Source organism: Lactuca virosa, chromosome 7, assembly GCF_052849685.1.
Source record: "Lactuca virosa cultivar CGN04683 chromosome 7, Lactuca_virosa_CGN04683_v6, whole genome shotgun sequence".
Lineage (NCBI taxonomy): Eukaryota > Viridiplantae > Streptophyta > Magnoliopsida > Asterales > Asteraceae > Lactuca > Lactuca virosa.
In genome coordinates, this window is record NC_136432.1 from 187,277,438 (window position 1) to 187,303,867 (window position 26,430).

Consider the following 26,430-nt stretch of genomic DNA (forward strand, 5'->3'; position numbering starts at 1 on the left):
ACATGGGAGTCAGAGGCGGAGATGCGAGAGCATTACCCGGAATTATTCGTTACAGCAGACTTCGAGGACGAAGTCTAAGTTAAGTGGGGGAGAATTGTAACATCCCAACCGTCAGGTATCATTTTTATTCCAATTAGATCTCATGTTTTAAGGTCTACTCGACAAGTTGACGTTGTGACTCGTCGAGTAGCAGCGGGCCAGGACACGTCATTTAATGAGTGACTCGTCGAGTCGGCATGGTGGACTCGACGAGTAGGAGCTGGCAGTGGAAACCCTAGGTTTCAGGGTTTTTGCACCCTATATATTGGACCATTAGCGCCTCCCATTGTCCTCTATCACCCCTTGAGAGCCAGAAACCCTAATTTCCGTGAGTGAGAGCTTGGAGAGTGTTTTGGAGTTTTGAGAGGTGACTTTTGTGAAGGAAACTTGTAAATCAAGAGGCTAGCATCAAGGATTTGTGTGGAACCAGAGTCTACTTCAATTTGGGCACGTTTTGAAGGTAATAAACTGTTACCTTAATCTCTTTTCTTCTAGAATCATTCATATGTGAAAACTAGGGCTTTCTTTAGTTATTCATGAAGGGATTTTGGTATGGGAGCTAGATCTGAAGTTGAAACTTCAGATCTGAACCTCTTTTGAGTCCTAAGTCCATAAAGTTTCCAGCTCTTGCAAGGATGAGACTCTCCTAAGGTGTAAAGCTCCATTAGAAGCTTAGATTGGTCATTTAGAGCCTTTATGGCCTTGCATGCGTGTAAAGTTTGCAACTTTACGTGATAAACATGCCTTAGAAGCTTGGATATGTAATCTGGAACCTTGGCATGGCTTAAAAGGTGTCTGCATGGATGAAGGTCTGCAAGGACTCGGTGAGTTGCATAGTCAACTCGACGAGTCATATGAAGATGGTCATGAACTCGTCGAGTTGATGAACAAACTCGGCGAGTCCGTTGAAGATTGTCTTGAACGCGGTGAGTCGTTCGAAGACTCGGCGAGTCGGCTAGGGTTTCTCCTAATTCTTGGACACGTATGAACTCGGCGAGTTAAAGGGGAACTCGACGAGCCAACCAAGGATTTCACGACTTCTCGAGTTCAGGAAGGACTCGACGAGTCGGTGAACTGCACTCGACGAGTCGAGTCAACATGGACTGTTGACTTTGACTGTGGACTTTGACCTTGACCAAGAGCTGACCAGTTGACTTCTGAGGGTATTTTGGTAATTTTGGGAATTTATGAAAAAAAGGGCTTTGTGGCAATTATAGGTGGTGGAGTTCGTGTTGGTGATCCGAGGGTTGAGCTTTCTAGTTCCATTCGACAGTTGCGAGGTGAGTTCTCCTCACTATATCAACAGGGTCTACGGCACCAAGGCCGACCCTTTATAATTGCATCCTGGTTTTAGGATGTTGCTATGTTATGTGATCTGTTAGATCCGTATGATTATCTGTATATGTGTTAGTGACCTGGTTAGGTCGGCATCCTGGTTTAGGATGGTTGTTATGTTAGATTTCATCCTGGTTTAGGATGGTTGCTATGCTAGAGATTGGTTAGATCGGTATCCTGGTTATAGGATGGTTGTCATGTTAGGGATCTGTTAGATCTGCATGTTTACTTGTTTATATGTATGTGCACATGTTTGTTGATTTGGGGAAAGGGTTGAGGCAGGTCCTGCTGTGTGCAGTAGGCCAAGACACCCTGGGCAGACCGGGTAAACTGCAGGCCCGGGCCGGGAAAATCTAGTCAGGCCGAAGGCCCAGCGAGCGGTCCGGATAGGCTGAAGGCCCCGAGGAGGGCGGTCCAGACATGCCGAGGGCTCGGAGAGTGGTCCAGATAGACTGAGGATCGGGAGTCGGTCCAGTCAGACTGATGGCTCATTATGCATGATGTATATGTTTGCTTATGTGTTACGATTATCACTGTATGGCGTTGGTATTTTGGGGGTAACTCACTAAGCGTTCGAGCTTACATTTATCGATTATTGTTTCAGATACTTCTGATGATCGCGGGAAGGCAAAGGCGTGATCATACCACTCCTCACATTCTATGTTTTTATGATTTGATTCTGGGATACTCTGACAATATATTATTTTGAAAAACAAGTTTGTAATGATCATGTGGTTTGAAACGTTTTAAAAAGTTTTAAATTTGCTCAAATTTCATGGATGTTACATGATTGACTTATTATGGGTCTTAATCTATTAAGTCACAAACTTTTCCCAAAAAGCACAAATTCTCATTTTACCCTTTTGGCCTAAATGCATCTTCTCTTCCATTTCATCTTTTGAACTCACTTATCTTATCTCATAAAAATGACTTAAACTTATATTGACCAATTTCATGAAGTTACAACGTCACAAACTTATAAAATTCTTCTGAATGACCAAATTACTCTTTTTGGTCAATATTTGACTTAAAATCAAATCTCTCCAAATTTTGGGTTCTTACAATGAGTGATCATGGTGAGTAACCAATTGATTGCAATAGTAAAAAGACATAATCATATAGTATAATCAATTCGGATATTTTCAAGTAGACTTGAGCATGAAACATTTTGTGTTGATGATATGAAGCAAAAATACACGTTGACTAATGAATCTATATAGTATAATCAATTTGGATATTTTTAGTGAAGAAGGATTGCCTCAGGAAGCATGAAAAAGCATCATAATCTCAGCCACAATGATTTTAAGTAAAAAATATTCTAATCATATTATTCATCATAATAATTTCAAATAGTAATACTCTTTGAACTTTAAACCATAATATTTAAGTAGAGTATGGTTTTATAAAAATAAGAGATTTTATAAAATCATAACAAAAAAAATTGTTATAAAAATAAAAAGTTCAAGTGATCAAGTTGGTCTTTAGACTTTGTCACCAATAATGGAAAAATAATTTTTCAAAGAAAATGTTGTTTAGACACATCACATTAAATTATAAAAAATATAGTTTTTAATATAAATAATTAAATGTTTATAAAAATTGAGTTTGGATATTTTGGGTACTAATGTGAAAATATTCCTTATCAAAAAAATTGAAAATTATGTTTTTTTTCTAAAAATGTTGAAAAAAGATGATGTGACCTATCAGTAGCCTTCAAAGTAGATTTTTGTCTCTGGATTATACAGGTTGGCAGCAGACCTCTAGTGACATTTTCATAATTTTCCAGACAGTAGTGTGGTGTTAATTATTTAGATATGTTGCTTCATTTTCAGCTCAAAACCTTTGATTAAATTTCATAGTTTTCTCTTTACTTTCATACATATTTTGAGAGATTCATTTCAGTAATTTCAAAGGCAAAAATCTCACACTTAAACTTCAACTTTTCATCTCCACTTAATAGCATTAATTCCTTATTAGTAGTAAGATTTCATTCAAGACTAATATTGTGTAAGTGTGAGAGGATTTGCATAAACCATGATCATTGACCTTTTCCTTAACTTCCCAAAATGTCACCTCTACTTCATGAACTTCCACATATGCTTCTTAAACTTCCTAGACTTCCATTGTTTCACAAGCTTCCACCTCTACCACCTTCACCAATATCCTTACATATGGTTCATCATTATATGTTGTAACATATGCTTCAAGGAAATCTACGATGTCCATTACTCCTGGAATTCGTCCATGAACTTTGTCCCCTCATGTTCAATATACATATTAATCCTACATTAACAACTTAAACCATGATCTATGAAAATCCCTAAAATCTGGAAGAAACGTTAAACATCTCAACATTTCACCCAATGTCCTATTTCGAATATAATAATATACATAGTGAAATGGTGATGTGACAAATTCAAAAATAAATGTAATAAAATCCAAGGAGTTCATCATTAAGAAACTCTCATCGGTGTGCTTCTCCAATTAAGCATTTAGGTAGCGTAAGGTGTTAGGATGAAAGCAAAACAAGTTGAGCACTTTTGACAAATGTCAATAAAATTAAGTGAAACTTGTGTTATAAAACTTATGAAAAACTTAAATCAAAACTAAACATAATAATTACTGTGGTTTGGTCAAGGTGACCTACGTCCACGAGAGAGAGGGAGAGAGAGAGAGAGAGAGAGAGAGGGAGAGAGAGAGAGAAAGGATTTTATTAAACTTCTAAGAACAATTACAATCACACACAAAGGTTACACCTCACTTGAGCTCTCAAAACAAAAGAAACTCTCTTGTTTACTAACTGCTCCAAAGGATGTGCACTCAACCTCACAATGATTGTTCTCTTGAAATTACTATGTACACGCACTCGGAGACACTCGCGCAAATAATAATGAATGGGGTGTGATCCTATTTATATGCAAGCATAGGAAACTCTAATACTGATGGACCAGACCAATCCATAATTAGCCCATAAAGGGGATGCCCTAATTTTCAACCAATCACATAATGTCATGTGGTTGCTTCTAGAATCTTCAACCTCATGAGCATCTTCCGTGAGCATCATCGGTGGGCATCTTCCATGAGCATCGTCGATGGGCATCTTCCATGAGCATCATCGCATCAGCATCTTCCATGAGCATCATCTGCAAGCATCTTCCATAAGTGGCTCATCAAGGAATATCATGGCTCATCACGGAACATATATGGCACACCTTCATCATGGATCATCACAAAATGTTCCATTCCCTTCCTAGGTGCTCCAAACCCCCCTTTTAAAAGATACGTTCCTTTGTCACTTGATATGTTTCTTTTTCTGATTAAGTGATCAGTTTCTTTGTCACATGCTCCATGAACACCAAGTGTTCCATGTTGATGCCCGATGCTCATTTGCAACTCCAAGTGCTCCATGTGTTGGACAAGACTTCATACCCCAACATAAGGGGTTTAGAACAAAGACAATGAGTGGTGTATGTCAACAATCAACATCGTAGAGGATCACCAACCATTTGTAAGCAACAAGCAACATTATTTATGTCAAAATTAGGGTTTTTCAACAACACATTCTTTTAATATTAAAAGGAAATGTATCTTAATCGTTGTTCTTAAATTTTAATTGAAGATAATCTACGTGATCAATTTTGTTTCCCACTAAAATTTTGATGTTTGTTTTAGTGACCAAAATGATACGCAGTCGAAGGTTCTAAAGCTTCTTGTAAAGAATAAGACACATAACATTGCCAACTTATTATAAAATGGAAAAAATAACATTTACCGATGTAAGAACATCAACAATCTATTCAACTCATTGAGAGTTGAGTGAAGTGTCAAGTAGAAAAAAACTCATAATTTTTCACTACAATCTCTATTGATTAAACTCCACCGTTTTTGTCTTTCATATTATATTAAATTTTATTTTATTGAAATCTTAGTTCGAATGTTCGATTTCTAGTATTATGGATGCCTAAATGGTAAACCGGTCACGATGACTACGAAAAAAAGAGAAAACAAACAGTTCGATGATTGAGAAAAAAAAGAGTAAATTACACGAATGGTCCCTATGGTTTAGGATAATTTGCGCGTTTGGTCCCTAACTTGTTTTTTTAACTCGGAAGGTCCCTACTGTTTATTTTTGTTACGCGTTTGGTCTCTATCTTACCTAAAAATACTATTTTTCCTTTGATTTGTTAATTTATTTAAATAAACACATCCCCAACCCCACCCCCTCACCTTAGCTTACCTACCCCACCATTTTCCCTGTTTAAAAAATAGTCTTTTGTTGGTAAAACAGGGACCAAAGGCGTAACAAAAACAAACAATAGGGACCAAACGTGTAACAAAAACAAATAGTAGGGACCTTCCGAGTTAAAAAAAATAAGTTATGGATCAAACGTACAAATTACCCCAAACCGTAGGGACCATTCGTGTAATTTACTCAAAAAAAAAAATGAGACAAGGAGTCAAGGACAATACTTCGGTACTTCCTCTCTTTCAACTTTTCGGGTTTTCCCTGGTCTATTCAACTATTTGTTAGACATAAATTGCTACCAATCGACAAAAAAATGTATTTTACTTCCATCATCTCGTAAAAACCAACTAAAGAAATATATATGTCAGTGACATTAGAACTTAGACTTTACAATCAGATTGCATCAAATGTAACCTGAAGCAGTATCCTACTATGCCTAGAGTTTGTGGAAAGACGAACCTAAATATAACGATCGGCATGCTCGAGATTCCTTTTTCTACTTTTTTTTATAGTGTGAAAAGAAAATAAATATAAAAAATAGAATTATAATGCTAAAGCATATCCAAGTTATAATATCTAGATGCATATCTAGACATTATATATAATACTGTCTAATAAAATAAGTAAGTAATAATAGGCACTAAAACCGATATAATTAGTAGCATTCTTTTATTTTAATAATTAATAATTAACAAATACAAATACATGTATATTTAAACAAATACAATACTCATTTAGGTTTTTCTCATCACCATATCCTCATTATTTATTTATTTTTATTTCTAAACACCCGTTTATAAAGGAAAAAAGATGGACTTTTTGACATATGCCCCCAAATTATTATTCAATGGTGGGACCCACCAAACTCAATTTATGGCATGATCCATTCCCAAACTTCAACCCCCACCCTATATAGCAAGAATATGCGTTTGCCTCCTTCTGCTACTTCTGCACCATTTCTTCAATCTTTTCTCATGGATTCATCTTTCCAAATCCAGAATTCATCTTTCCAAATCGAACCCAGAAAGAAAAAGTTAAAACTTTTAGATGAAGATGATGACAGAATCCATGGCGAGGGTTTCAGATTGGAGAATTTACCCAGGGATGTACTCCTGGACATACTCGCCAAGCTGCCGATTTCATCGCTGATTCAGTTCCGGTTGGTTTGCCGTTCATGGAAACTGCTGTCGGTCGACCCTGAACTTTCCCGGCTTCACCACTCTGCGGTGGCGGAAAACGACCCGACGCTGCTGTTCCACTGCGATTATCCTATCCGTAACCAACTCTCTTTCGTCGAGTTATCCTCCGGTGGTGGCGGCGACGAAGATGAAGATGATGAAGACGACGACGACAAGATCGTAAGAAAGATTTCCACACCTTTTTGTAGCTCCATGCCTGAATTCAACGTCGTGGGTTCATGTAATGGCTTGTTATGCTTGTCTGATTCGCTTTATGGTGAACCCGTTTACGTTTTCAACCCGTTTTCCCGGGATTATCTGGAGCTTCCGAAATCCAAGCAGTTTCAGGAACAGGAGGTGATGTTCGGATTCGGATTTCACCCGATTACAAACGAGTACAAGGTTGTGAAGATCGTGTACTACAGAAACCGTCAGGGGAAACGTCGGGTCATCCGAAACAACAGGAATTACCCGAAATCGGAGGTTCAAATTCTCACCATTTCCAAAGAAACAAACAACAATCCATGGAGATCGCTCGGGAAAGTGCCTTACCAGCTTGACAGACAAGCGACTGAAGTTCCTGTAGTGAACGGGAGAATCCATTGGCTGAGCCGACCTGGTAGAGTCGCCGGAGTTTTAGGTCGAGCGATCATCTCTTTTGACCTAAAAGACGAGCAGTTCAAAGTGGTGGGGAAACCTACCCATGTTACAGTCATCCGGAGCAATTTTCACTTGGCCGTCATACGAGGGTGTCTAGCGGCGGTGATTTCATGTGGGTATGGAAAATTGGAGATCTGGGTCATGAAGGAATACGATTCCCAGGAATCTTGGACGAAGGAATTCGTCATCCATGGAGTTTATCCTGCAAGGGTCCCGAATCATGAGAACCATTACCAGATAGGGAGACCTGGTTTATCACGGAGGATGGTTAGGGTTTTATGCGTTTTGAAGAACGGAGAGATCTTGCTGGAATACAGAGGAGGAAGCTTGGTGAAATACGATCCTAAATGGAAAGAGTTTAAAGACATCGTCTTCCCCAAAATGCCCAAATTGTTTCAGACAATTGTTCACCTGGGCACCCTCAATTGGATTCATACCTCAATGTAAAACGTCATGTTTCAAGGTTATTTTTGTAATTTTTTTAGCCACTCAACCAGATTCAAAGAAGCAAGCTGCAGCTGTATACAGTTGTTCTTCCTCAAATGGTTTCGATACGTAGCCATCCATCCCACATTTCTTGCATTCTTCATCTGTTGCTTGGATGACGTCAGCAGTCATGGCTAAAATAGGTGTATGCCAATGAGCCACATTTGAGAACATATCAATAGGTACTTCACCAGATTCAATCTTTTCATTAACCTTGTTCTCCAAACCACGGATTTGTCTTGTAGCTTCAAACCTAACAAAATTAAAGATGCAATTAGTCAATTACATATCTCTTTTTAACAAATCAAGATTCAAAAAGCCCTATTAAACAACAACAAAAAACTAAGTCCCATAAGAATAGGGTAAGGGGAAGCAAAATGTAAGCCATTGATAACAACGAAGAAAAGTTGAGCCAAAAGATCCTGATTCAAGATAAATTCATGAGGAAGTGGTATTTCTATAGGATCTACTCTTGCGTTTTGAAATTGATTACAAGCAAGGTGCAAGACTAAAGAAAAAAATATATATACTCAGATACAAGCAATAAAGCCGAAAGCCTAAATGTAAAGAGGCCCACGATGAAGAATAAGCATGGTGTATGACTAAAGAAGAAAAAAAACCAGATACAAGCAATAAAGCTAAAAGTAAAGAGGCCTGAAGACTAAAGAAAAAGGCGCAGATACAAGCAATAAAGCTGAAAGTAAATGGGCCCACAATCTGAAAGTAAAGAAGCCCACGACGAAGAATAAGCAATGATGTGTGACTAAAGAAAAAAAAGAAAGCAGATACAAGCAATAAAGCTGAAAAGATATAAGCAATAAAGCTGAAAGCAATAAAGCTGAAAGCACAGAAAGAAAAAGTTAAAAGCATAAATATAAGCCGAAGTGTAACGAGGGGACAAAAAAAGTAAAAATATTGCTCACCCATCCATTTCTGGCATTTGAAGATCCATAAAACATGCATCAAAACAATGAGGTGGTCTAAGCATTTCTAAAGCAGCCTTCCCACTTTCAACACATGTGACAATAGCTCCATATTTCTTCAAAGCACCTTCTGCAACTCTTCTATTCACAACATTATCATCAACCACCAAGATTTTTTTATCACGTAGCAAAGTCCCAAGTGTTTTCGGTTTTCTTCTTGCCACTTGTGTTTTATCTTTTGATATAAGAGTTTCTTGAAAGCAAGAAATCAAGACACTAAATCTAAGAGGCTTCACAAGAACATCACACACCAGATTAGCTAATTTGAGGTCATTATGTCTAACAGGGTTTATAGATTTGACCAAAAGAAACACTTTTGGTTTCATCCCAATTGGTTTGACTTTGACCTCTTCAAGACTCGTGTTCTTGTCACAAACTTCTTCGTCTATCAGAATCATGTCAAGATGAGGTGAATCACTGCAAAGAAAAGTGATCAAGAATTGTTAGTTAGTGTCTGTTTGTTATAATAGAATGGAATCACTTTATAAACTTAGATGATATTTCCACATTATAAAAGAAATGTACCTTGATATGTAAGATTGTGCAGAATCTAAACTAGATGCAATTTCCACAAAGATTCCCATTCTTTGAAGATGGTATCTTGTAACTTCAGCCCTTATACTTTTCTGATCAATCACCAATGCTTTTAGTGTCTTGAATTCGGATATTGTTGGATAATATTGTTGCAAAACCGTGTCTAAAGAACTTGTTTCCTTCTTCATAAAAACCGTTGTAAATGAAAAAGCACTTCCAATTCCGGGCTCACTAACAAAACCAATTTCACCTTCCATTAATCCCACTAATCTCTTACTTATGCTCAATCCAATTCCAGTTCCACCATAAGTTCTTGAAGTTGAACTATCAGCTTGCATGAATGGCATAAAAATTCGGCTTTGTGCATCTTTTGGGATTCCAACACCCGTATCTTCAACAGTTACTAAAATCTTGATCTTTTCGGATTGATTTATTGGATGTTTTTCACTTAAGTTCTCAAAAAATTCCCAACTTGTTCTCCTGTCAACAACTGGAAGCCCACTTAGAGTGTTGTGGACCTTGTGATTTGATGAGTCAACAAAAGTCAAAGTCTTTTTAAGTAGTGAATCTTTTGTGTCATGTGGGTGATTGACTTCATCGGCTAGGTGGACTGATACAAATATGTGTCCTCTGTCGTGTGTGAACTATAATAAAAATGAAAATTAGTTGAAGAGAAAAAAAAATGGTGAATTTTAATGAGAGGTGTAAGAAGGGTAGAGGACTAACTTTAAGTGAATTTGAGACAAGATTTGTTATTATTTGTCTGAAACGTCCGGGATCTCCAACAACAACTTCGGGAAGTTGATCGGAAACATAAACTGCCAACTTTTTATCCACAAGAACAAAGTTTCTTCTTGTTAGATAAATGGTGGAATGGAATTGGAATTGGAATTGGAATGGAATGAGCAAGGTAACGAATCATTAATGTGTTATTTGTCATGTACGATTGGAAAAATAAATTTCATTCCATTGTAATACTCCATTCCAATCCCTTTTCGATTACTGCATACAAAAAAGACTATATAAGAAATTACCTCGATACCCTTTTCTTGGGATTTGGTTGAAAACAACGATAATATGTTATCAAGAATGGTGCGAAGATCAAACGGGACAGATTCAAGCTCAAGTCTTCCAGATTCAATTTTCGCCTGATCTAAAACTTCATTAATCAACTTTATTAAATCTTTTCCACTTTCGTGAGCAGTTTGTGCAAAATCCAATTGCTTCGCGTTCAAATTCGTGTCCATTAACATCTGCAACATGCCCAAAACCCCATTCATAGGAGTCCTGATTTCATGCGAAACCGTTGCAAGAAACTACAAAAAAAGGAGGAGAATACGCATTAACAAAACAATAATTTAAGAAATTTAATGAGAATTTTGAAAAATCTCGCAAAGCTACCTGGGATTTTGCCACGTCAGCAGCTTCAGCGCGGAATTTAAGCTCTAACATGTCGTTATAGTCACGTTCGACTGTATCAATTCTGTTTATGGCTGCGTAGAAGATATGGCCAAGAAGAAAAACAATTATAAGTGCTCCAATTGATGCTGCTATGGCTGTCCATGGTGGTGAAGGCCTGTGCTTGAACCTGAAAACAGACAAAAACCTTTTTTATATTTCAAAAAAAATAAATAAAATAAAATAAAAACCACTTTTTTTTAGTTGCAAAAGAAACTCGAATAGGAGGGTTTGGAGATTTAAAATCAGGGTAATGGAGCAATATAGGTCATAGTTTTTTTTTTTATCTACAACAATAAAATCTGAATTGCATAGAAATGGGGCAAGGGGGAGGTAAAATGTAAAGCCTCCACTTGAGGGTAAGAGAGACTGCATCCATAGTTGACCTCCTGCATAAGAAACGTGGGCCCACAACGGTGAATAAAAATAGAAACGGGGATAGGAATAAAGCAGAAAGCAGATACTAGCAATAAAGGTGAAAGTAAAAAAGAAACAAGAGTAAGAAGGTAAATACTACACGAAAAAGCACAAATAGATAAATCTATGTTGTGCTTTTCCCACAATCTTTACCTTCTTACTTTTGTTCCCTTTTTACTTTCAGCTTTATTGCTAGTATCTGCTTTCTGCTTTATTCTTCTCTCCTTTATATTTTTATTCACCATTGTTTTCCTATGTAGGAGAGGTCATCTATTTTATTCCCCTCCCCCTTCTATTTTTATTCACCATTGTGGGCCTACATTTCCTATGCAGGACAGGTCATCTATGCTTTATTCCCCTCCCCCTTTCTATTTTTATTCACCATTGTGGGCCCACATAGACGCAGGAGAAGTCATCTACAGAAGCAGTCTCTCTTTACCCTCAGGTAGAGGTACGGCTATCTACATCTTACCTGTGGAATTTCGGTTTTTTTTGTTGAAAGTTGCAAAATGGAAATCTAAAAAGATTTGAGAAATATTAATAACCTGCAACGCATTTCATGCTTTCGAGCAGGATCACCAAAGTCAAGACCACTAATATGCAACAAGCCGGTGTCAATCTGTTTAGGTCCATACATGTTAATGGCTGAAGAAACATTTGTGATGTCATAAACATTGACAACAATGGTTTGTTTGCTAGCTAGTTGATGTAGAAGCTTTTCAACTAATGATGGGACATCATATGATGCTCCTAAATACCCCACTGTTGCATTAATTCGTTGCTGAGGTGTCGCATCTTGAGGAATGTGAGTGTTGTAAACAGCAAATGTAAGAACAACGCCTAAATGATTTGATTTCAATAGCTTGAAAGGAGATGTCAAAACCCCTTTTCCAGATGCCCTTGCTCTCAAAATATTCTCACGATCTTCCTAAATAAGAATAAAAAAGATTTTAAAGCTTCAATTATTGCAATTAAGACCACAAAATTGCCCGAAATATAATGGTTTTTTTGTAATTTGTCCATTTTGTAATACCTTTCCAGACATCATATCAATAGAGACGATATGTGCAACGGTTTCTTGAGACAAAATAACAGGGGCATATTCGTCTTGAATAGGTGAAGGATCCAATTTTTCAGGGTCGCAATCTTGTGATAATGTCTGATCTTCCGTTTCCATTTTCTTTATCGTCCATCCATGTTTTTTCTCAAAACTTTCTCTCTCAAAATCACGCACTCTCAAAGCATACGCAACACCACTAGTGAGTGGTCTTTCAAACGATGTTCTTTCAGTATATTCGCCAAACGTTTTCTGTGAAAAGGTATGAAATTTCATTATTATGGTTAGATTTAGAGTAAATTACATAAATGGTCCCTAAGTTCCATACGTTTTTGCAATCTTGGGGCCTAAACTTTTAATTTTGCAATTTTGATCCTAATTGCATATATTCCCTACAATTTAGGACCATTATTAGATGGTGTTAAATTTCACTCGTTAAGCTTGTGCATGTGCATTGCACACAAGGGAAATGACGAAACTACCCTTGTGTGCATTGCACACAAGGAAAATGACGAAACTACCCTTGTGTGCATCGCACATGCACAAGCTTAACGAATGAAATTTAGCACCATCTGAAAAATGTCCTAAAATTGAAAGGAATGTGTGCAATTAGGACCAAAATTGCAAAAGTAAAAGTTTAGGTCCCAAGATTGCAAAAACATATGGAACTTAGGGACCATTCTTGTAATTTACTGTTGGATTAATATCAAGATTATGAGAAATTATGATAAAAAAGATTACTTGATCGATAGCAGGAGGTTCTTTTCCATGGTAAAAAGTGGAAACGAGAATAGCCAATGCATGAACATGATTCATGCTCACATTGAATTGATCTTGCAACATTCTTGCCCTTTCATCACACATGTTTGCTAGGGTTTCTTTTCTTCTAAAACTAATTCCTGAATTTAAGTACCAAAATAACCAAATTGAAGCAGCGATTCCAGCTATGATGTATAGAACAAGTAGCTTTTTCATCCATTTTCCAGCTCCCCTTGAGGATCCTTCTACTTTATCTTTCTTCTCATGCACTTTCCGATTCCGATTCCGATTCTTCCAAAATATAGTCCGGAATCCACGATTCCGGTAGCTTAGTGCCATTATAAAAATGGCACAAAGGCAAATACCATTGAAATTTTCTCTTAGAAAGTTTTGAGGTACCATTGTTTGCACTATATTCTGAAAACAATAGGAATATAACAAATCAAATACTTCAGAAAAAAAAAAACATTCATTTTGGTCTAAATTAAGCTCATGTTAGATTTACCTCTTCAATGTATTCATCACTTGATTTTTCATAATCCACATTAGGTGAATGATGCTCTTCAAGTTCATGGTTTTTTAATTTTGGCACTTCAAGAGCACATGTGATTACTGTTTCATGTTCTAATTGTTTGGTACATTTCAACGAAGTTATCTGAAAGTTAACAACAAGAATTTTTTACATCACTGAATATTCTTGAAAATCACATATTAGTTGCTCTTAAATATGTATTTGCTAATCCAAAAAAATGGGATAATCACAAAAAGAACCAAAAATACAAAATGGGTTGTGAGATTTAACAAATTTGACCACCTTTTTAACCTTTTACAAAATGACCATCAATTTTATAATGGAATTAATTGCCATTTCCAAAATTGCTTTATAATAGCCCGCAATTATATTGCCAAATTGTTCATATTTTGAGAATTGATGATGCCATTTTGCAAAAAAAATAAAATAAAATCCGCGGTCATTTTATTGGTAAAAAGTAATTCCCCAACTTACTATTACGAAATAAGTGGGTTTTTTTTATTAAAATGTCAAAAAGTTACTCAATTTACTAAATGAACCATAGATTTTTATCATTTTTGTGATTAACCCTAAAAAAATTCATCCAAATTGGTGTTACTACTTTACGATATGTTGAAGCATATATATAAATTGCATCATATGATTGACCAAATGGGAATCATGATCGAGAAAACAAAGCATTGTGTATGCATCTTAATCAATAAAACAGTTACACAACCCATGAATAACATGATTAACACTTAAATCTTTTAACTTTTAACCCGAAATTCAGCAATATTACTTGAGTTATCATGTACTCTAGATGCTAAATACTTTATAAAGTACCAAAAGTTGCATAAATGAACAGTAAAAGAAAAAAGGTTTGATAGCAAAACCTGATTTGACTCAAAGAAAGAGGAAGCCAGTTCATAAAGATGATCTTTGCTGACATTGAATTGTTGAATCAAAACCGAAGAATTATTATCTTCACATTTCCCTGAAATCTTCAATCTTTTTTCACTCGAAACACCACCAAACAAGAACCAAACAAACCCAGTGGCAAAAACGAAAATCCACACAAAAAGAAGCAGCTTTTTCCATTTCCATCCACCATTACATTCCCTCATCTTCGAATTCGTCAACAATCTACCCTTTATTCCAGAAAATTTGCGATTCAAATACATTATAAACAAAACCCACTTGCATATCGTGAGAAATAGCTTCGAGAATTGAAGAGGAACAACAGGAAAACTCATCAAATAGCAAAACCCAGCTCAGATTTCAGTAATGGAAACATGTATTTGAAGGAGAATTACAAAAAACACACCATGATTCCGTCTCTTTCGTTATCGTAACTGTCTTTGTTACAGTACCTCGAACCTGTGAAACCCGAAAGAAAAAGAAGAAAGGGAAAGGGATCATGACAGATCACAAGCTTTTCTGTGTGAAATGCAAGACCAAGCTTAGAAAGGTACAAATCATAACAATAAGACAAAAAGAAATGAGAAGAAGAGAATATATGGCTATGTAATATTCATATATGAAGCTCTGTTTATCTCATGAAATCCGAAAGAAACATCGAGAACAAACTATATTTACACACACACTCACAGACCCATCATCATCATGAGAGAAATTTGAAGAAAAAGCCAGTTGGGTTTTTAACTACAGAACTAGAATCGATGAGAGAGATAGAGATAGAGATAGAGAGAGAAAGAGAGAGAAGAAATGGCCTGTATTCATCAATCCCTTTCGCTTTCTCTCTCTAGAAAATGAGAGCATATATGTTGTTGCAATAGCTGGGAACATGATTATCTCATCATCTTGTGAACGAAAAGCTAAAATAGACAGTAATAACAAGCAAACAAATATAAGAAAACAAAAACAAATTAATTATAAATTCTTACTTTAATGTCGCTAATTTTCTTCACAATTTTGATAAGATTCTCTTTTGTTGATGTTCATCTGATCTGGCTTCCTTCATGTTCTAATTTTGGTTCTCTGGACCCAGAGGAATCCTAAATTTACTGGTATGTTTGGTTCTTGAGGATTAATAAAGATTCTTTCACATGTTTTTTTCATTATTTTAATTAAATAAATATATTTTTGAAATAAGAAGAGTAAATTACAAAATTGATCCCTATAGTATCCCAAAATGTGTAATTTAAGTCTAATTTTTTTATTTGTATGTTTACTTTAAAATTAAACTTCCCTAATTATTCGAATTAACTGTCATCTAAAATATAAATGACTCAAAATCTAAAATATAAAAGACTCAATTTTGTAATTATTCGAATTAACTGTCATTTAAAATATAGAAGATTCAAAATCTAAAACATAAAAGACTCAATCTGTATATTTTAAGATACCACGATGACCAAAACTGCATTTTTGGATAACACACACAAAAACCAAATGTATATAAAAGTTTTAACTTTAGACTACGAATAAGAAAACAGACTTAAACTGAAATATTTAAAATAAGACAGGGACCAATTTTGTAATTTACTCAAATAAGAATCAACAAAACAGTGGAAAAGGAAAAGAAGAAAGCGGCAGGGGTCATGACTCATGAGAAACCAACAGGTATTCAAATGGAGTATTTATGCTTTTAATTAAATATGAAAAAGCTTTTTTGGCATTTAATTGGGAAATGAGCCTAATTCTAGCATATGCCGTAGGTGTTGCTTTAATTTTTCTTTTTAAATTAATCAATTAATTATTCATACAAATTGTAAACATGTAGTTAAACTAGCACAATGGGAAGTATTTTTATTAAAAAATAATGTGGGCTCCAATTCATAGGTCAAGGATGTTAGGATATTAATTTAATCAAAGGGAGTTTATAGGAACAAAGTATTGGTTATATATAATAATCATTGTCATCATTGGTTTGACCCTAGCTTTTGTCTTTGTTTATCTAATACTTGTACAAAATATATAATACAAATAATTGCAAACAAAATAATTGTGAAAAGGATATCTTATAAGAAAATCAAATGTATGCTTGGTTTAATAAAATGGAAATCTTCGGAAAAGTCCCAATATTTTACTCTAATTTACGAAAAAGTCACAAACTAAAATTTGTTTACGAAAAAGTCTCAATTACCCTGTAAAAATGACGATTTAACCATATTTTCCCGATTTACCGGTTTCATTAATTACCGGGTTTTAATAAAGTCCTATTATTTTACCATAATTTACGAATAAGTCTCAAATTATGGTAAAATAATGAGACTTTAATGAAAATTATGGTAAAATAATGGGACTTTAATGAAACCGGGTAAGTATTGAAACCGGCAAACCGGAAAAAAAAAAAGGGTCAAATCGTCATTTTTTCCGGTAATCGGGACTTTTTCATAAACCAATTTTAGTTTGAGACTTTTTCGTAAATTATGGTGAAATATTAGGACTTTTCCGAAGATTTCCCTTAATAAAATGACAATGAATTTCGTAGTATATATTTTATGAATTGTGAAATTGTTTCTAAAAGGTCTCTCTTATCATAAAAAAAAATCTTAAAACTTTTTTTTTTTGTAAAATAACATAATTATTGTAATTTAAAAAGAAATTTCTAAAAATCAAAACCATTCATAAAATATTTTGTAAGTTTGTTATTTTTATGAAGGCTAAAAATATGATCAGGTTATTAAACATAACCTATGATGTTGATATTTTATGACTGTCTTGTATTCTTTTGTGTCAAAAGATATAACAATAAATTTTGATTTTCAGAAAGAAAATAGATAATCACACGATACTTTCTAACTTTGTTTTGGGTGGAATATATGCATCAATTATTGGGATCTAAGTGAGAAGAAAATACAAGTATGCCCTCAAATGATATGGATTGGAGTAGATAGCCGGAAAAAAAAGGACCGGTGGGGAAGGGTCGTGGACCCAGGGGAAGAACTTGAAATTTTTATAAGGTTATTAAGGTTGCACCTTAATAAATAAATAAATAAATAGCGGTAGCATCCTAATATTACTTTTTTATAATATAAAATTTTTGGTAAAAAGTAAGGTAAAAATTAAGGGTCAGGCTACCCTTTAGGTTTTTTATTAACAAATAACAAATTTGTAAAAATCATGTTGGTAATTGGTGAATTGACCTTTTTGTAACAAAAGCGGTCGTGAGGTATTCATGATATGTGTTAACTTGGCTAGACTATGGTTTGGTCGCATGATCGATGGTTTATGAAAATTATTTATTTTAGGAACTTAACTTTATAAATTAAACACTCCGTTTGACAATATTTCACAAATTTCTTATATATTTCTCATTTATTTGTACTCAATCAGGAATTCTTTCACATGTATACCTAGGTTGTAGTATTTGTCCAATCTTAACTACGTGAATTCGAGTTCTTAGCATGACCACTTTTAGTGGATTTTAATTATGGTGGTAATAATTAACTCGAGGGTGGAGAAATTGTGTTGAACGTACCAACGTCAACTTTAAACAATTTAAGTGGCATCAGATGAAGTTCGTTCAATTTCTTGATATATTTTATTAAATTTAATATTTTTAAGTTTCACACGTGTTATATTTTATTAAATTTAATATTTTTAAGTTTCACACGTGTTATATTTTATTAAATTTAATATTTTTAAGTTTCACACGTGTAAATAGTAAGTTAGATTTTGTTATTTATTGATAGAAATTAGTTTACTCATTTTAACAATATACTTTAGTTCTATTCAGTTAGATCATAATTCATTTTGCACTCAAACAATATTTATTCCCTTATTCTCTCTGTTCATAATCTTGTAATGGTATCAGAGCAATCAATCTAAGCTTTCGATTTCCTTTGTAATCATGGCTTCTATTCTGATCATTAGTAACAATGTCAATAATTATACTCCTCCTTCCAATAATTCTAATTCTACATTTGTTCCAGAAGGTATAAAGTTTTGATCTTGACTTGTATTTCCTTAAGATCTAGCAATGTGAAGTTTTATGAGTTTTTAGTTCCTTTCTTGGACTTGAGTAAAAGCTACTCTAAGACCAAAGGATATGTCCTTTTCAAAAGATTTGAGGTGCATTAAGTCATAAAAATGTTATCTTGGCTCATTTAGTGCTTGTATGCAAGATATAGAGGTCTTAAGTGGTTAAGATAAACTAGGGTTTTGGTTTTGGGACTTATCAAGGCATGCATAACCATAAAGTTTGAGACTTTATGATTAGGAGCACATTTTTAGACTTGGATCTGGATTTGGACGTTTGGACTTGTTGAATTAAGCACTTAATGGAGGTTTTGCATGGTCACTGAGTACGTTGGGCGTACCATGGCGTACGCTGGGCGTAGGTGGTCAACTGCCCGTTTTTGGTCAAGAGCGGAGTACGCGAGGCGTAGAGGTTGAGTACGCTGGGCGTACTCAGCTGGGTTGACTTTTCGTTGATCGTTGACTTCCGTTGACTTTTGACATAGTTTGACCCTAGGGGCATTTTGGGTATTTGTTATGAAGCCTAAGGTTGGGTCTTTCCCTGTGTATAGGTGATCTGTAGAGTGGACTCGCGGAGCGATATTCTTTTCTGCTATCTTTTCCGAATTTGCGAGGTGAGTTTTCCTCCCTGTATTTACGGGTCGAAGGCACCAAGGTCGACCCATTGGTTTGATAACCTGATATTCGTTGATATGATGAGTATGGAATAGATGTGCATGCTAGTCTGATATATCGGTAGGACTATGATTACCTGTATATGTTAGTATCTGTTATATGTCGACATATTATGTGGGTTGGATTGAGGTTGTACTACTCCGTGTGGTAGCCAATAAACCCTAGGTCAGTCCAGATTTGAGCTAAGGGTCGGGTAGGGCATATCAGGCTCATATTGAGGGCTCGTGAGCATTCCAGATACGAGTTGAGGGTCGGGTAGGGCATACCAGACTCGTACTGAGGGCTTGGTGGTATTCGGTCCAAGGACTGATCTAGTCGGGGAGCAAGCCATACATAAGTTGTGGGCCCCGAAGGCAAGCCATACTTATGTTGTTGGCTCAGGGGTAATCCAGTCTTTTAGCTGTGGACCCATTGCGTGTTGTTATTTTATATATATATATATATATATATATATATATATATATATATATATATATATATATATATATATATATATATATATATATATATGTGTGTGTGTGTGTGTGTTATTTGTTTATGTGTTGGTACTTTGGGGGAACCCACTAAGCGTTGACTTATAGTTTTGGGTTATGTTTCAGGTACTTCAGAAGATCGCGGAAAGGTGAAGGCATGACCGTACACATCTTCATGTTTTGGACTTATGATTTTGGGAAACTCTGATATAGAACATGTTTTGAAAACTATTTTGTAAACAATTTGTGATATTGGGTTGGTTTTTAAAAGTTTAAATTTTTCATGATTTTATGGATGTTACACCCTTAAGCCATTCCTTGAGACTTTCCAGAGGGTCTCCCCAACTCTAAGGACCATAAAAATTGAAGCTTTACATTCATGCATGTCCAATGCATGAATTGAACACCAACTAGGTCAATAAGAGGGAAAATAAGATCGAGACTCATGCTTGGAGTCTAAATCAATACCAAATCTCAGATCTGAACTCATACTAACAAGAAGTTCCTCAATGACCCATAAAGTTGCTAACTTTATGGATCCCATGCATGCTACCAAACCCATCCATAAAAAGGAAAGCATAAACCTTAGATCTAGCATGCATTAAAGACAAAGGTAGAAGCTTTATGTGACATCCCCAAATTCACGGTCATTTTAAAACTTTTATTTATGCTTATGTTAAAAATCAGAGTATCCTTTTTGAAGAATAATATTGCGGAATTTGTTCCCAGAAAACATGATAATTATATTCTCAAAGCATTTCCAAAGAAATGTATTTTATTTATATTAAAACATTGGGATGTCATCGTCAATACAAAAACATAAGCATAAACAAACCTTACATTTATTTACACTAATGATCTACATTTCCTTGAATCCCTCAGCAGAATGTATCTTTAATATTGCAACCTGTGATATAATAAAATGAGTGGGTCAGGTTGGGAAACCTGGTGAGTTGGTGGTTGTCGAGGCCAACAAAATTAATAACCCTAAATATTACACACTAAAATAGTGTATAGTGCTAAAGGGATCAAATCCACGGAGATTGGTTCAACTTTATAACTCTATGAAAAATATTTTTGTAAAAATACTTGTAAAATGACAATAAATTAAAAATGGGGGGTTTGGTCTTTTGAAATACTTGAAATAAACTAGAATTAAACTAAGATTTAAATAGACAATTACAACAAAAATAAGAGTTTGATGTAAAATCAATAAGGGAATGATGGTTGACTTAAAGTTTCCTCACTTTGACTATTGATGAACATATCCTTAGAATCCAATGGTGTAATACTTGTTTTAAATCCTCAATTTGGCTATAGTAATCCAAGAAGCTTGAGATTACCTAGACCTTTCTTAGTTGTTAAAATGGTTAGAGAAGCTCATAACAATGTCCTTAGTCAAAGTCACAATCTCCATTAAGCATGTGATTAGTGAATGTCACACCCCCAAACCGGAACGGCGGAAACGTTTGGGGGCGGAGGACGTCATGTTTAGTATCACAACACATGCATCATAGTAATAAAAGTAACAAACAACCATTGCATTAATATTAAAATGTTTACAAAGTGTGTGATTCACAAAAGATTGACACCAAAGTAAATAACAAAACTAGTCATGAAGCTATATGCTCCATCTTCTGAATCCTTGAGCGCGTACATGTCTACTAGTTTCCTGAGAATACAAGTTATTTTGAAAGAGTAGATCAACATTTAAGCTGGTGAGTTCATAAGTATTTAAGTGATGAAAAGTAAGTTGTAAGTTCTTTTAGAAAAGTTCGCCTGTTCCTCCAGAAAATCCTATATTTTCTGATGTGATTGATAGATAAGTGAAAATGACTCTACAATCCCTTATATGAGTACTAAATGGATATAAGTTATATAAAACCCAGAGTAAACAGACAATCGGTTGTGTGAATCTGCCCTAAGCCCACAACCAAACAAGGAACAGGGAATGAGGCGGGAGTCACACATCCCATTGTTTGTTAGATATTCATTGTATATAACCCTGGCGTATTCATTTGGTACTCACGGAGTTAACTGTAATAGTTCTTCTATTTGATGAAAACATTCCTTAAGAAAATCATATATTTCCGTTAGTAAAAATGGTAACAACAATGGTTAATTCTATAATACCTTAGTTTATACATCAGGGTTATATATAATTAATATTCGATAGGCAGTTGGATGTGTGCTTTCCGCCTTACTTCTTGTTCCTTGTTTGGTTGTGGGCTTAGGGCAGATTCATACATTCAACTGTCCGTTCGATATTAGATTATATACAGCTAGTATAAACTAAATGATTATAAAAGGAACTATTGTAGTTGTCATTTTTACTAACGGAAATATATGATTTTCTTAAGGAATGTTTTCATCAAATAGAAGAACTATTACAGTTAACTCCGTGAGTACCAAATGAATACGACAGGGTTATATACAATGAAGATCTAACAAACAATGGGATGTGTGACTTCCGCCTCATTACCTGTTCCTTGTTTGGTTGTGGGCTTAGGACAGATTCACACAACCGATTGTCTGTTTACTTTGGATTTTATATAACTTGTATCCATTTAGTACTCATAGAAGGGATTGTAGAGTCATTTTCACTTATCTTTCAATCACATCAGAAAATATAGGATTTTCTGGAGGAACAGGCGAACTTTTCTAAAAGAACTTACAACTTACTTTTCATCACTTAAATACTTATGAACTCACCAACTTAAATGTTGATCTACTCTTTCAAAATAACTTGTATTCTCAGGAAACTAGTAGACAGGTACGCGCTCAGGGATTCAGAAGATGGAGCATATAGCTTCATGACTTGTTTTGTTATTTACTTTGACGTCAATCTTTTGTGAATCACACACTTTGTAAACACTTTAATATTAATGCAATGGTTGTTTGTTACTTTGACTACTATGATGCATGTGTTGTGATACTAAACATGACGTCCTCCGCCCCCGAATGTTTCCGCCGTTTCGGTTTGAGGGTGTGACAAATTGGTATCAAAGCATTGTTTATAGTGAACTAAGTATATCAACCTATAAAATATATACAACTATAAATGCAACGGGGCCGAAGTGCTCTGACTAAAAGTATATTTTAAAATATAACAATATTCTTATAAAAGTATACATACCTTAATACATATATACATACTAGAACAAGTATCACAAGAAGAACAGAACATAAGTATTTAAAGGTTGGACACTGCGGTCAAACCTGGACAATTATGTAATCATATCGGGGATCAATATAGCCTGGTCAACTATATTCATTTGAGATATGACCGACATGTGTTTGGGAGTGATGTGGTGTTGCAACAGTCTTAAAACTTACCTAACTCTATACACAAGGGATTTCTAGATCAGACTATAAGGTTAAAATACTATAGGAGTATTTTATGATACTATAATACAACAACAAGTTTAAAACATACCAAGTTCATTACATTAAAATATTATAGGAGTATTTTAGGCACTATAAATAACTTATGTGATAATTTAAAAGACCCTTACGGGTAGGTCTATAATTTTGGAATGTATACTCCCAAGGTTTTATATAACTGAGATTTTATAGACTTAGAATTTGTGATCTGTGCTCTACCTCCTGTTCCTTGTTTGGTTGTGGTTTTAGAGTAAGATCACTTATTCGAAGGTCTATTTAATCTTAAATTATATTCAACTTGTGTACACTGCGCAATTATATCACCCCATAATGTTTCACTTAATCTCATAGATTCTTTAGGCACTTCCATTCTCGCACGACAACCCCAGATAGATGTAACCACTCCATCATAGCAGTCAGCAGAGGAGTCAAGGAGGAACAAGAAGAGGTTCATGAAGAGTTTTTCAAGGGAGGGATCAGCCGAAGAAACCAAACGTCTTATGCGTCACAATAATAAATAATAACCTTAAATGATTTAGTGAGCTAGTGGATACACTGCTCACATTACGTGTTAGGATTATTTCTTTTTCGTGCAACTGGTAACAGTTATTCAATTCACAGAAATTCATTCGAGGTTAGCCACTTCTGATTCATAAAGTTTATTTTATATAGACTCCCTTTATGAATTATTTTCCAGAACCCTATGAAAGTCGGAACCGGATACATTAGATTTAGGATAACTTTGTCATTCAGCTTTCGGCTTATAACCACTGCTATAGGCTTATTTCCGTCTCATCTTTGTATTCTTTTTAGCAAAAGATGCCTCGCGGTAGACCTGTAAGGCGCGTAGTCAATACCACAACAGAGAATCCACCACTGCCTCCACCACCACAATTTGATACTGCTGCTCTCCAAGCAGCGGTAACAGCTGCTATAACTCACATCCACACAAGTGGTACCAGTGGATCTGGTAGCGGTACCCACCTAACTAACCCCAGAGTTACCCACGGACACCCACGAGAGTGTTCGTACAAGGACTTCATGAACTGCAAACCCAAATCCTTTAATGGAAACGGGGTAGTCATTGCTCTGATGCGATGGTTCGAGAAAACAGATTCGGTCTTCGAAATCTGTCTGTGCCCAGAAGGGAGCAAAGTGAAGTTTGCTGCCTGCACCTTCTTCGACAGACCCTAACATGGTGGAATAGCCATGTTAAGTCACTGACCCTACCAATGGCTAACTCTATAGGTTGGGAGAACCTGAAAGAGTTGATGTTGGAAGAATACTGCCCTAGGGGCAAAGTTCAAAAGTTGGAGCAAGAACTATGGGAGCATACCATGGTCGGCTCAGACATAGTGACCTACACTGATAGGTTTAGCGACCTGGCAGCACTATGCCCCGGGATGGTTACCCCGGAGAGTAAGAAGATAGAAAGGTACATCTGGGGTTTAACTACCCCGATTCAAGGGGATGTACTGTCTTCTAACCCAACTACCTTCGATAGCGTCAAGCGCCTGGCCCAGAGACTCATTGACCATGGAGTCCGCCATGGCGTGGTAGTCCCCATTACCGAGCCATCAAAGGGAGGGGACTATAAACAAAAGTCGAGGAACAAGAGGAAGAAACGAACGACACAGGAACCCCTGCAGGAGCAACAAGTGTTTACCGTACACTCTGCCACAACACATGCCACTCCAGCACCGGTTAATCGATATGTTGGAACTCTCCCAAAGTGTGGTAAGTGTAACTACCACCATACAGGAGTATTTCGGGAAATGCAATACCTAAACTGCCGCAGGAAGGGGCACACTATCCGTTTCTGCAGGGCCCCGACACAACCGATCTCCCAAGTCCCCGGAGTTGAAGTAAACCAGGCCTGTTATGGCTGTGGCGATTCAGGACATTACAAGAGGGACTGCCCAATAGCAAAGAACTCGGGCGCGGATGGACGAATTCTGATGATCACCGCAGGAGGAACTACCCCGGAATCACCAACGAGCAGCGGTACGTTTTTGAAATAAAATAATTACTTTAAAATTTTGATTTATATTTAATATAAGATTAAAACTTAGGGAAATTTTAAAAGTAATTATAATAACTCACTCGTCTGAACAAGTCACAGCATTCATAAGAGAACTAAAGATCTGTACAGGTGAGTTATGATGGCTTAGTATGTACATCAGGGTTGTGTGTGGCTAAGATTTAGCAGGTTTAGAGTGAGTGATTTCACCTCATTTCCTATTCCTTGTTTGGTTGTGGAATTAGGGCAGAGTCGCTCAGTTGACCGTCTTATTCATCTTAATTATACATAACTTGTATATGCCAGGCGATCATAGAGGTACCGAGGAGGATCATAATATAGAGTATTGACACTAGTTATCAAAGCACTTTCACTGTTAATACTCGCTTATCGCGGTACGATATGTGACAGTGGTAATATCAAGGAGAAAACTGAAAGCACTAGAAAGTCTACACAGAATACATTATTGAGCACACTAGGGATACACCATCGTATAACAAACTTTTCTTTCAAATCGGCCTGTCATTTGTTTCGATAAAGACTCCGTCGTCATCATTCGTCGTGGATTGGCGTGGTCCTCACCATACTAAGCTAATGTGTTTCGAAAATCCATCGCCTTAACCGACAAATTAATGAAACCCTCATCATTTGTAACGACAACCCGACCCAGACCTCACAATTGTCTCCTGTCTTCTAAACCCCGAAGTACTCATGCGAGGAGTACCTTGCCCTACAAAACCTTGCCACCGTATACTCAGCAGACCTTCCCGAACTACCACTCGTCCAACATATCAAGTTCAAGTACAGAGGCTAAGGATGAATACAACTCACCTATCACTATTAAGTGTATACGCGAGAGTGGTATATAATTATGATTATGCAGATTTAGTATGTGTGTTTCCGCCCTATCTCCTGTCCCTTTTTGGTTGTGGACCTGGGGAAGAGTCGCATATCCGACCATCTTACTAATCTTAATTATATGCGACTTGTATACACGAGGTGATGATAGATGGACCAAGTATGAATCTTATCATGAGCGTCAGGGAAAAGTTGCCCAGGTCTACGAGTGGGTATTTTGCCACTCAGAGAAGCACAACCCCAGGAGTACTACTAGGAAAGCTAATTTTGGGACGAAATTCCATCTAACGGGGGGATGATGTGACAACCCGTAAATTTCTATCTAGTAAATTCAATCCAATTCTCCAAAAGTCAGACTTATTCTATTGCCTTTTAGCCTTGTTAAGGGTCATTCTAATGAGTTCTAAGCC

At 36.0% G+C, this 26,430-nt stretch overlaps 1 protein-coding gene and 1 pseudogene across 2 annotated transcripts; one reads left to right on the forward strand and one right to left on the reverse strand.

Annotated features, from left to right (window-relative positions):
- Nucleotides 1-6,308: 6,308 nt before the first annotated feature.
- LOC145124200 (histidine kinase 2-like) lies at nt 6,309-15,663 on the reverse strand. 2 transcript variants are annotated; one of them, XM_079059461.1, is made up of 12 exons: nt 15,571-15,663; nt 14,560-15,043; nt 13,658-13,807; nt 13,135-13,569; nt 12,370-12,645; nt 11,882-12,264; nt 10,863-11,049; nt 10,496-10,777; nt 10,188-10,286; nt 9,453-10,105; nt 8,868-9,344; nt 6,309-8,197 (listed from the first exon to the last, which is right to left on the reverse strand). In XM_079059461.1, exons 2-12 carry the CDS (start codon nt 14,917-14,919, stop codon nt 7,948-7,950), a joined length of 3,552 nt encoding a protein of 1,183 aa, XP_078915587.1. In that variant the 5' UTR covers nt 14,920-15,043; nt 15,571-15,663; the 3' UTR covers nt 6,309-7,947. The 2 variants fall into 2 exon arrangements, with proteins under 2 accessions (XP_078915587.1, XP_078915586.1); XM_079059460.1 differs by lacking the exon at nt 15,571-15,663 and having other exon boundaries at nt 14,560-15,489.
- Nucleotides 6,499-8,226, forward strand: LOC145124201 (F-box protein At3g07870 pseudogene; annotated as a pseudogene).
- Nucleotides 15,664-26,430: the final 10,767 nt, after the last annotated feature.

Bases quoted from the DNA above. Each gene is read 5' to 3' on its own strand.
- LOC145124200 (XM_079059461.1), bottom strand. From the start codon at position 14,919: ATGAGTTTTCCTGTTGTTCCTCTTCAATTCTCGAAGCTATTTCTCACG. The intron at 9,345-9,452 runs GTACATTTCTTT...TTTTCTTTGCAG, and splicing joins GCACAATCTTACATATCAAG to TGATTCACCTCATCTTGACA. The intron at 8,198-8,867 runs GTGAGCAATATT...TAATTTTGTTAG, and splicing joins CAAATGCCAGAAATGGATGG to GTTTGAAGCTACAAGACAAA.